At 44.8% G+C, this 12,560-nt stretch overlaps 1 protein-coding gene across 2 annotated transcripts; it reads right to left on the bottom strand.

Moving 5' to 3' along the window:
• Positions 1-909: 909 nt before the first annotated feature.
• On the bottom strand, positions 910-11,497 carry cacng7b (calcium channel, voltage-dependent, gamma subunit 7b). Of its 2 annotated transcripts, XM_028981881.1 has the most exons (7): positions 11,378-11,459; positions 10,636-10,706; positions 5,742-5,937; positions 5,229-5,315; positions 4,474-4,614; positions 3,124-3,269; positions 910-1,873 (listed from the first exon to the last, which is right to left on the bottom strand). In XM_028981881.1, exons 2-7 carry the CDS (start codon positions 10,651-10,653, stop codon positions 1,418-1,420), a joined length of 1,044 nt encoding a protein of 347 aa, XP_028837714.1. In that variant the 5' UTR covers positions 10,654-10,706; positions 11,378-11,459; the 3' UTR covers positions 910-1,417. The 2 variants fall into 2 exon arrangements, with proteins under 2 accessions (XP_028837714.1, XP_028837715.1); XM_028981882.1 differs by lacking the exon at positions 10,636-10,706 and having other exon boundaries at positions 11,378-11,497.
• Between the last annotated feature and the right edge of the window lie 1,063 nt (positions 11,498-12,560).

The following is a 12,560-nucleotide window of genomic DNA, read 5'->3' as shown; positions in this document are numbered from 1 at the left end:
ACTGTGGCACTGCATTTTCAGCACCATGGACAGGGCCTCTCATGTTTAATGAAACGTCCCAACCGCTAGAGGACGCCTGCTTTAGACAACATGGGCTTTACACCAGCTGCCCTCTGACCACACAACCTACAGAATGCTTAATTGCAAAACGCAGAATATCATATCACTTATTATGGATGAAAGATCAAGACAGTTTAACATAAAACATTTAGAGGCAGACTGCCAACAGACCGATAGAGAATCATTCCCTACTGAGGCAGGAGGCATCACTAATTATACTTAGATTGAATATTGTATTGAAATGAAGATATTAATACTAATACTGGACTGCCATTCTGATTGGTTGAGAGGTCCGAGTGTAAATTTATCTCATGATAATGACGCATCTCTTTAAACCTCACTGCTTATGGCCACAGCTACTACCTGTACAGTGTGGCATCTCTGTGTGTTTCAAACAAGAGATTCAAATAAATGTTGTCACAAAAGCCAGAAATGAACAGAACATGAATGAATTACAGGTAATGTGAGGTTTTGGAACTGAACACTTGGTGCCAATCTATTAAAGGTCCCCAATTATTAAAATTTTACTTATAATATGAGTTTCCATAGCCTGTCTATGGTCCGGCACTGCCAAAAATGGGGATATGTATAAAATGTTTGGCACAGACAGGAAGTCGTGTATATATATATATATATATATATATAAACACACACACACACACACACACACACACACACACACACACACACGACTTCCTGTCTGTGCCAAACATTGTGGTTGGTGAATGGTGGGGCTGGATTTAAGTGGCTGTAATTCAGGACCAAGGAATTTGAAATACTTTAAAATTTCCAAGCCAGCCCAACCAAGTGCATATTTTTATGTATTAAGTCACAATGCACACTGAGAAGTAGAAATACAATATTTATTATTTATGAATTGTTTACATTGTGGGCTAGTTTCCCAGTTATGTTGTATGGACGATTTCAAGAAATAATGTAATACAGTTAAACTTAATATATTTTAAATAGCGTTTCCCTCATTAATCCTGACAAAAGTAGCTGTGACAAAATGTGTGCAGTTGTTGTGTTAACAAAATAATTATCTTATAACTAATCTCATGACTGCACATAGGAAAATGAGATAAACTGTCAACAAATTTGTGATGAAGGCATCATATACACACATTAATGTACAGTACACATAAAAAGGTCCACCGCCCACCAACCTTCCTCTACATTTTATGCGTTTCAGTCTTGGGCAACAGGAGTCTCTGAGGGTAACATCTGAGCCAGGACAGAGCTTTGAGACATTACGGGCGCCCAGTCTCATCCTCTCTTCATCCTGCGTTCCACTTGTACATTCCCCCCCAGTCATCACTCGCACGCGCTCTGTCTCACTGTCTCGCAATCTAGCTTTCTAGCACGGAGAGGCGCTAATGCGCATGTGTGTGTGGTAGTGTGGTGGAGGTCCGGCGGTGGGGGGCATGGACAGGGGCAGGCTCTGGGACGCAGCCGCGACATGTGCAGGGTGAAGTGGGTGGGGGTAGGAGGGGCTGGTAGGCGAGGGCAGCTGATAGCCGGACCCTGGGGAAGGGAGGGCGGAGGACTGCATGCCGCCCACAGCAGCGCCTGGTTGGGGGTTGTTCTTGGTGGGGGGTGGGGTGGTCTGGTTGAGCTGGATGGAAATGTCGCTGGAGACTTCGGAAGCACTGCGCCCACGCTGGGGAGGCGGCCACGTCTCCGGGTGGAGGTACTGACCACTGTAGTCGCTGCACTCGGACAAACGGGGGCGGTAGAGAGCTGGGTGCGGCCGGTACATCTCCTCTTCAGCATAACGCTTCATGAAGAGATACACAGACATCACTCCAGCCCCCTGAGGCAGAGAAAAACAGAAAGAAAGCAAAAGGTCCAGGTTGAGGAGGTAATCATCTGACCGAGCTGCTCCCATTTTAAACATCATTAGAGATAGAGATAAGTTAGAGATACCAACTGGTCATTTCTAATTCATTTCTGCGCAGGTTGAAAGAGGCGTACAGAAAGAAAGAGAAGAGTTGTAGAGTGGTTTGGTAGGAAGAGCAAAGGGTGGGAAGGCTGTGAAAACATTCTTCAGACACAGTGACAGGAGAACAGTTGTGCTGACAATGAAAATGTATCTGAAAGCAAGGCTATCTCTCTCTATCTCTCTCTCTCTCTCTCTCTCTCTATCTCTTCCTTCCTTGCTCTCTCTCTCTCTCTCTGTGTGTGTGTGTGTCACACAGAGCTGAGTGACTGAAATGCAGAATAACCAAAGGAACACGTCTCCCACCCCACACAGCTGAGTCAGGGGATTAGAGGCTGAGCTCAAACTGCAATATCCACACTTGATCTGAGGAGGCTGAAAATGGCTGCCTGCAGTACAATCTGCAGTCCTCGTTTCTGCACTGTTAATTACACTCAGAGGAGGTGTGGCATCCATATAAGCAATTTGAAGACCAGTTTGACACATCGTTTGACTAAACCTGCACCAGTTTATGATTAAACTGCAAGACAATCAGACCGTAAGAGTGACAGCATTGTCTTAACCAATCAGATGGCATATAAGGAGGACTCAGATAGGGTTCAGTTTATCGCTCAAATTCATCATTACTTTAAATTAAAGGAATTAAGAGTTCTATATGGTACTGTTCTACCGGGGTCACAAACATGAGACCAAAGCTCAAAGAACAAGTGCTGATGTCACTCAGGTTTTATGACCATATATGGCATAATGGCATTATTAAAATAATGCTGACAAAAATGACATCACCCTTGGTGAGCAATGGGCAGCCATGACAGGCGCCTGGGGAGTGTGGGGGGACGGTGGTTTGATCAAGGGGACCTCAGTGGCACCTTCGTAGTTCCGGAATTGAAGCCGCAACTTTCTGGTTATGACTCCGCTTCCTGAACCACTATCATCACTGCCCTGATGTTTGTGGTATTTTACCACAACAGTAAATACACACAAAGACATGAAGTGTATATAAATCCTGAGAGAATGTCCCTGAGGAATGTACCACCATGCAAGCCCAGACATGCTCATGTGAAATAGAGTGTAACAATCAGCATTCACCATCCCATAATACTGTCCAGTGGTTGAACTCTGACCTCTTTCAAAAGGAAACTGCTGGCAGCAAAAGCAAAGGACCATCCGTAGTGGTAGTTAAAGAAATGCTCAGGCTCTCTGGGTCGGTTCATCACCTCATCATTTATGCTGGAGATGTAGAGCACCAAGCCCACCACCAGACTCAGCCCTGAGAAAGAGAGAGAGAGAGAGAGAGAGAGAGGGTGGGAAAATGGAGACGAGTCAAGGAGTAAAGTGTGAAAACCCAAGACAAAAAGAAAAGCATACCAAAACAAGTACTGAAAACTACCCACAAATTATTGATCTGTGAGAGACTGTAAGCGAGACGAGGAGAAGAGCACTGGCAAGTCAACAGAAACATTTGTGTGCGTTCATGTGGAGCACTCAGCTGGGCTCTACAGACATCCTCCCCACGCCCACGCTGGGGAAAGGCCCTGCCTCTGTCCCACTGCACCACTCGCTACAGCAACGGCTGAATACATTACTGCTGCTGCTGCTGCTGGAGCGCCGAACATGCGGCAAGGAGGAGAGGGTGGGGAACAGAAGGCATTCAAAAAGCCAGGTGGGGGCTGGGGGCAGTGGGTGGGTCACCTGTATCACTGACTGTGTCTCATTTAGAAGAATAATCAAATGATGCTAAATCTGTATATTGTCTCTGGTAGTCAGTTTCAGATCAGTTGTACTTGAGACACATATGGAGAATAGTCGAAGAATACAGACTTTTATGTGATGCTAATATATAATGCTAATATTTAAGCTAATATGGATCAGAAGGTATGATGTCATGTAATATTAGAATTTAAAATGAAACATTTCAAATTGGACTATACATAAGACAGCTGTTGCCGAGTTGCTGCAGCAGGGTCAGGTAAGGCTTTATTGCCACCTAGTGGTTCAAGGCAGAAAATGCAGCTCCACGTGTAGCAAAAAATGAAGTCTGTCCTAAAATATGACGTTCAAAGTCAGAGAGAGAGATCAGTCGGCTCAGGTTCAACATAAATATCTATACACTCATTCATTAATTATATCAACAGAACACTAACGCCAGTGTCCTACATTTCCCCCTTGTGTTTTATTAAAAACTTTCTGCTGATTAATCCACTTTGATTGAGTGTGTGTGGATTACAGTAGACTCTCTCTTTCTCTTTCTCTTTTATATATATATATCAAAGGATTAATCAGCACAGAGTTTTAAATAAATCACAAGGGAATAAGAAAATAAGTATGCATAAAAAATTCTTCTTCTTTAGAATACAAAAAAAATAAAATCTTCATGCTTAGGATGTGAATGTAACTATGTGAGGCCCTGCTGAAATAAGGATTAAAGGTTCTGTTCTGAAAGATCACACATAGCTTAAACTGCTTCTTGGCACCTGAGAGAATAAAAAATATTCCAGAAACGAAGGCCAGGATGGTGCGCTGTGGTCGGATGTGTCCAATGTTACTGATGACGAAGGCGGTGAAGACAAACAGAAGGGACACCATGGGGAAGGGTGTAGCTGTCCGCACCATCTCTAAAAGAACAGGGAAATGTACAAAGAAGTTGGCTGGTGTGTTACAAATAAGAATTCAACGATTCCATAGTGATAATCCTGTTACTTTTTTCGTTTTGTTCTCTAGTGTGGTTTCTACGGTGGCGGGCAAGAAACGTTTTAAATACACATTTTGCATTTTGTTCATGTTAATTCATTGCCCTTCAAAATAAATGGCTAATTTAACAGACAAAAGCTGTCAAATTTTGTGTAGGTGCCCCTTATACACCTGTGATGGTGTCCTGGGAAATCAATTACTGGGGTAAAACAATAGTAGCAGATCCTTTAAGCCTGGTAACCTGCAAGGCGGCACCTCCCACAGATGGCAAATTTGGAGGCCACGTCAGGCATGGCTCATACTTGACAGATCTTTGTATAGTGGCAGGGCACCTTATCTGTCTGAATTTAGCTGCCGCCCTGAGGAGGTGTGTTTCTAGGTATGTGATACCAATTTCACCCACCCCTTGTTAAGTAGCATTATCAGCATTCATTTCACTGATTTCCACTCTCAGTCGTTTAATGTGGAAACTGATCAGTGAAACTGATACCATGTATAATACCAATAAATACCATAACAGTACTGTATTTACACTCACTTAAAATATTTGCTGTGTTTTCAGTGGTGATTTCAATTTCAGGCTCGTTGAAGTATTCTGCAGCAACACACCTCCCTTTCTCTGAACCTAGGAAAGTGACAAAAGAAGAAAAAAGATCGTACACGGTGCACTCTGTAATGGACTGAACTATACAGGACACCCATGCGAGGCTCAAGGCGCAGGATCACAGGGGAATTATGGACTGTGGGAGATGCACAGACAAGTTGAGTGCCAACCCTGTTTAAAATATATGAACCGGAACCACATCAAATCCCTTTATGGTGTCTGAGTCCATCTACGAATATGGCAGGCACCGTTAGACGAGAGCTGACAGAGCTCTTGCTGGACCACTGGGACAGAGGTGAGGAAGGGTGGTAGACCATTGTCCCAACATGATTGGGGTTTGCAAGTTTTTGCAAGGTTTTCTACTTTCAGGTTCCTCCCCCCTCCACTCCAGAACCAGGGTGGAACCAGGATGTGACGACAAGGCAGTAACAAACACACGGTTCTAACCAGCCACGAAGCAGGTCCTCCACAGGCCGGAGTGCAGGGCCATCTTGACCTCCATGGTCTGGTTGTGCTGCAACACTATTCCCTCCTCCATCAGCAACCAGTAGTCTGTTGACACGGCAACCCCCACCAGGAGCAGCCCGCACGCCCCGAACACAGACGACAGCAGCGTCAGCGCCCGGCTGCTGCACGAGCTCATCTGCAGAGGTTAGAAACACACGGTTAAAGAACGTGCACACAGGGAGACGCTGGGAGACAACACAGGCGGCTGTACCTCATCTAGCAGGGAGAGACAAAAACACCATACCCCGGTAGTTCAAACACACGCTGACCCCACCAAACTACATTCAATCAATCATTCATCCAGGGACAAATAAACTAAAGTAAGCGCCATGAACTTGACTTTGTGTTGTGGTCCGGGTTTGGAGTGTGGTGTTCCGTCTATTGACACCCCGATCACCTGACTGTTTTTATCAGTGTTTACGTGTACAACTGTATCCTGCGCATGTCCGTGTCCGGTACTTGATGTTTTACACCGTGTCTGGTTCACTGTATCGATTATTTCAGTTTAGTAAAGTAACTTAGGGAACAGAAAAAGACTTTTTTCTCCCTGACACTAAGCACAGTAAAAGGTGCAGAGCTACACGGAAGCCAATTTAGAATCACAGCGCACGCCGTGCTGTTAATTACGTCTTTGCAAAATTTATGGCTGACATTCAGCAGTTACAGGGACAACTCTGTAACTCTGGGTTAACCATTGTGTCAGTGGGGTTCGGACCTGTGACTTCTGGTTTAAAGGGGGGGTGTGTCACCCAGTAAGTGTCTACCTGGGAAGGAAGAAGGAGGTTCATGTAAATGAGCTTGTGAAGGAGGAGCTTTATGAGAGAAATTGAGCTTTATGAAGAAATCTTAGAGCTCAGATGTTTTAATTTGGATCAGAATACATTTGAAGGCAGATGTGGTGGTGCCCAAGTGTCTACAGGCAGGGGTGGTCCTATGTAATCCTGAAGAGGACTGTAAAGGTCTCGGCAGGTCATGGTCCATCCCAGTCAGCATCTGGTTTCTGGACCTCAGTAAGAAATAAAAATCCCACTAAATTGTCCCCTCCCAGTCCCATTAAATAAACATCTGCGTTGGGACATTCCAGCATGCAGGATTTCCCAGTTCATTGATAAACCAGTGACATCCTACCTTGTACAATAATCTACAGTTTATTTTACCTCCTTCACTTTCGACAGAACACAAACCAAAGTGGCAATATGGATATTCGTGGATTCCCTGGGGTTCTGTGTATAATATCCTAACCAGTCGTAATACTACAGTAATGAAGTCGTGCTGTGTTGTGGTGAAGCGGATCAGGACAGTACGACCTAAAAAGCTCAACAGTGATGGAGGATGGAGGATGAGGCCGAGTGGAATACTGAATATGTCACAGTCAAATGGCTGTAAAATGCTTTAAATTGTGTCAGAGTGATTAAAGCATGTGACACTGCTTTTGACTGTAATGTTTGTGGAGCTGCTTATGAGGTTCAGTTGTTGATTCCATCTCTTTATTTGTTCAATGACTGCATAAAAAATGGCTCTTTTTTGGGGCAGGGTGGTCCACAAAATGAAGAGTAATACAACAAGTTTTATCAGCCCTGACTTCTTGTGCAAGATCCCATATACATGAACACAGTTGAAAATGTTCTAGTTCATAGCGTTAGTATGTTCTTTACATGCCCCTGGCTGAGATGATGGGGCGCTTGCATGCTGCATGAAGAAAATAGGGAACTGTGTGTCAGCTGGGTCACAATGAGTCAACCAGACAAAAGGTCAAAGTTCACCAGCAAATATGGTGATGACCAGTCAAGCACAAAGTGAGATCTTATCAACTGATGCCTCACAAATAAAACCCTACCAACAACTGATTCACAACACACACACACACACACACACACACACCAATAAGGGCACAGCATCCACACACACACTCACTCACTCTCTCTCTCCTTCAGCAATTCATGACTCAGACATGGAGGTCCTAGACTTTAAATCTGCCTCACTGCTTCACCGCAGAGCACCTATTCATCCACAGCTACTAACATACACACACACACACACACACACAAATACACATATGACACACAAATAATACAGAGAGAATGAACACACATACACCAACGTTGGTAACAGACACTGAGTCATGCACCACCACAGAACAGCTCATTCTAACAGATGTGTCTGTTGCAGCGGTGCAGGCAGCTGGAGAATCGCTCAAGGTTAAATGGCCATTCTGCTGCTGATCAGCCTGCTGGTGCAGCAGTGGTGCAGACGACAGAGATGCATATTGTGCAGTGAATAGTGAGGGTGGTGAATGGTGGGTGGTGGAGGAAAATTCTTTTCCACCAGAGAAAAATAAAAAAGTTGGCCCAAATATAACTGGTGGCATGTCACCTCAATTTCATCTTTTCAGCTCCAGATTGCAATTTCCATCAACTGAAAAAAATGTTCTATAACCTTGGTTCCCAAACTGGGCTACATTCCTCTAGTGGAACTCCAGGAGTAGTGTCAATATTCTCAGCTGCTGTGTGTTTAAATGTAGTGTTAATATCTTTCAATGACAGCTAACGACCAGCAATAATAATTCATATTCATATTAGGAATACCATTGCTTCCCCTGTTCACTATTAAATAGGCTGCAGTTTTTAATGTTGGAATGGTAATTATTTGAGAGTCACAGTTCTGTAGAAACTACACAATTTGGAAGCAGAGATTTAATTTCATATTTTTCTGCATGGAAAGAAAATGATATTTAAAAATGGAAAAGGGGCTGTTTTACCACTGAAACATCAGTGATGCAGAGACACCCCCCAGCCAGTGGTTGAATAATAAGAGATGTCCACATGGGGTTGGTTTTTGTGGTAATATGGCTTTTGCAGCCAATTGAGAAATTCTAATGGCATTTTGGCAGGTGTCATTTGCAATGTATGTAATGTCTTTAGGTAAATGGATCAAATACAAATGCAACTTGAGAAGGAAACAATACTAATTTGTATGTCTCACAGATAGTTTTGCAACATTAAATTAGTGGGTTGTATTACAATTAATGAGTGTTGTGCCATAAACCTCCATTGTTTTATTCTGTTTTTAATTTGATAGTTGCTTCTTATCACACCAGGAGCATGATGTGAATATGCTACTCATTTACAGTAAAAGAAGATAAAACACACAAGGTGTGTTTTTTGGTGGGTTGTTTTGTGGGTTCACCAGTAGATCCCTAACACCAGCATTTCACAGCCAGGAACAAGTATGGGAGTTTCATGCGGAACATAGAAACTGTGCCTATTGGTCAAATGTTGCGGTGACCAGGAGGGAGGGATGGGGGAGGAACTGGCTCTGAGGAAAGTTACATGAGAGACAAGACTAAAGCATCCATATGTTGACTGAAAGCACAAAAATACTAAATAAGGTGACATGACATTGTGAGATTTTCGTCGAAAAGGACAGTCGGGTCATTTCAACGTTGTGCCGGACACAGTTACGGGCAAACTGTTCTTCTGTTGCTACAGCAACATGTTGCTCTCTGGGCATCAGCTGGCCTGACCCTGTCAACCACCCGGTCTGATCTATAGATGCAACACTCAGATCAATTTTTAATTAATCAAACTAGCTTGCTCATAAGGACTCATGCCAGCTGTGTAGTAGAGGCTGTAATTCTAGAGAATCCTTTCGCAAGAGTTATGTGGCGCATGTGCAGCTCCTATCTGCTTTGATGGATTGTCATTTCATTAAGTTCACTTTTTCATTGTGATTTTTCGTGTAATGAATTAGTGACTTTTTTTGCGCTAGGAACCGAAGGAACACACTGTGCTCTCGGTGTCTATATGAGAACGTGTGTTGGTATTTTTTTGTCTTGTCTTGTTTTCACCCTGTCATTTCCTGTCTGTCTTCCAATGCTGGTGACTCAGATCAGCACCCCGAGCACTCCAGCGGAGTGATGCTCACATGAGGCGGGCTGGAGAAAGGAGGGCTGCAGAGGCTGCACCCAGACAGACCACTTTCTGAACATGCCTGCTGCTGACAGACAGGTGAGCTGGGGCTTCACTTCAGACATATTACGTTATTACAGTTGATAAAAATCCACTACTGTAACCGTCATCCGCGGGAGAAACTGCTGGTACGGATAATTACTGAGTGATGCATAAATAGAAGGAAAAAGAATGATTCTGCAAAATACAAGATACTGAAATAGTTGAAATTTCTTATTTTCCATCGTTCAGATTTGTTTTCCAGCCAATGCGTTACTGAATAATAAAAAATGGTGCTGATTTCCATGGTTATGGCTTTTTGGGCAGTAAAGTGCAGGATTTTTCCAAAATGCACGTGCAGCCATATGCAGTTACAATATTGGAAACAGTTATAATGTGACAGTCATCTGCAGAAGAAACATGACAGATGGTACCGACCCCACTGTGACTAAAAGGTTATCAGTGGGTTGATTTCTAGAATACTGACAGCAAGAACAAACTGTCAACTCAAATTTACCATTAACAGCCTTTTTAATCATATCTTCCCTAAAAGCCCAGTGCACAGCGTAAGAACATGCGTGGACAGAACTCGGTGACTTCCTAACGTCCAAAAGAGACAAAAGAGGAAAAGAAAACTGCCGGAGCACCGAAACCACCGCATCAGCGTGGGCCATGCATGCGGGTGGCAGACAGACTGACAGACACAGAGTCCGGGAGGAGTCATGTTGATGTCACGGCACAGTCACACGGCAGTCACAGCACAGCCAGAGGCTCCAGGGCAGACGTGAGCACGCTGCCTGTGCCCGCCACTGTCACGCCGCTCAGGGAACAGGGGGGACACGAGGGCAGAGACAGGGGGAAGTGGAAAATGAGGCTTAAGTTCTCACAGCTGTCTGTTGTTGCATAATGTCAGCGGCAGGTCGGCCTGGACGGGGAGGCGGAGCGAGAGAGGGCAGCTCTGGAGACGGGAGATGATACAGTAGATCAGAGAGAATGCAGAGCCCAAAAACTGCTGCAAAAAAAAACCATACAAGAGAGCGGAGAGCGGACGCGTGGGGCTCGGCGAAGAAGAGAGAACAAGTGATGGAGAGGAGGTAGAGAAGAATGGATGTAGGCTAAGAGGTAGAAAAGACCTTGGCCCAAAAAGCCAAGGAGTACCCACTTCACATTAATGTCTCCTCAGCAGACCAAGACATTGCTGCACAGCCAATTAATATCAGTCCACGAACCCGTGGAAATATACAATTCAGGATAAAAAAGAAATTGCATGAAAATTGCACAACGCAACACAATAAAAAATTGTTTGCACAACATAACCCAAATTTTACATGTAACGAGCACTGACAGAAATGAAAATGCAGAATATTATTATTACTATCATTATTATTTGTCACTTTTCGAATTAGTGCATATATATATTCTCTCGAATGCTGCACAGAAGTTTCTCTGCTAATTATAATGAGTGAATCTGAAGTAGAGGAAAGCTCAGTCCAGATTTATCCCACGCGAGTTCAACACCACGCACACACACGCAGGAGCATGCCGAGAAACGCCGAGTTCCTGCACCAGTGGCGGAGTCTGCGACATCACGGGACGTTTGAATAAAGGCGTTAAAAGACGCGCACTCACCCTTCGCCAGGCGACAACTGCGCGCACACGGAGCAGCAGCAGCAGCAGCAGCAGACAGGAAACCCACGCGGGGACGCGCGGTACAAATAGCGGTTCAGCGCGCGCCCTGCTACCGCTCTCTCTCCCTCCCTCTCTCTCTCCCACAATCCCTCTCTCCCTCTCTCTCCCACCATCCCTCTCTCTCTCTCTTTCTCTCTCTCCCACAATCCCTCTCTCCCTCTCTCTCCAACCATCCTCTCTCTCTCTCTCTCTCTCTCTCTCTCTCTCTCTCTCTCTCTCACCATCCCTCTCTCTCTCTTTTTCCCACCATCCATCTCTCCCTCCCTCTCTCTCACCATCCCTCTCTCTCTCCAACCATCCCTCTCTCTCTCTCTCTCTCCCACCATCCCTCTCTCTCTCTCTTTCCCACCATCCATCTCTCCCTCCCTCTCTCTCACCATCCCTCTCTCTCTCCAACCATCCCTCTCTCTCTCTCTCTCTCTCTCCCACCATCCCTCTCTCTCTCTCTTTCCCACCATCCATCTCTCCCTCCCTCTCTCTCCCTCTCTCTCCAACCATCCCTCTCTCTTTCTCTCTCTCTCTTCCACCATCCCTCTCTCTCTCCCACCATCCATCTCTCCCTCCCTGTCTCCGACCATCCCTCTATCTCACTCTCTCTCTCTTCCCCACAATCCCTCCCTCTCACTCTCACTTTCTCGCCCACTATCCCTCTCTTTCACTCTCCCTCTCTCTCTCCTACCATCCCTCTTTCTCTCTCTCTCCCTCGCTCGGCACTGCAGATAACTGGTGGTAAGAACTGGCTGCAAGGCCAATGGAACTTTGCGGAAGAGGAATAGAAGCAGACGGAGGGGAGAAAGTGAGGTGTTTGAATCGTAAGATGAATACTATACACCAGAATTACCTTCTTCCCAATCCGAGTCTCCGATGTGGTGTGTATTCTCTGCATCTTGTACCGTATGAACAGGCCAAAACTGTCCCCTTACCCACATTAAGTGACATGTATGACACTTAATGTGGGTTTTATCAGTTCATAATATTCATTTCAAATCGGAGTGACACAGTGAGACTGAAAACATCAATTTCTCACGACAAATATGGAGGTGAACGAAACGTTTGTAACTTACACTTTAACTGACCGAGGAAACCTGTGCTGTGCTCCTTCTCCTGGATATGTACGCTATTC

The sequence above is a fragment of the Denticeps clupeoides genome, chromosome 5 (assembly GCF_900700375.1).
Source record: "Denticeps clupeoides chromosome 5, fDenClu1.1, whole genome shotgun sequence".
In the NCBI taxonomy this organism is placed as follows: domain Eukaryota; kingdom Metazoa; phylum Chordata; class Actinopteri; order Clupeiformes; family Denticipitidae; genus Denticeps; species Denticeps clupeoides.
The sequence above is the reverse complement of the archived record's forward strand: the minus strand, read 5'-3'. Positions and strand labels throughout refer to the sequence as shown.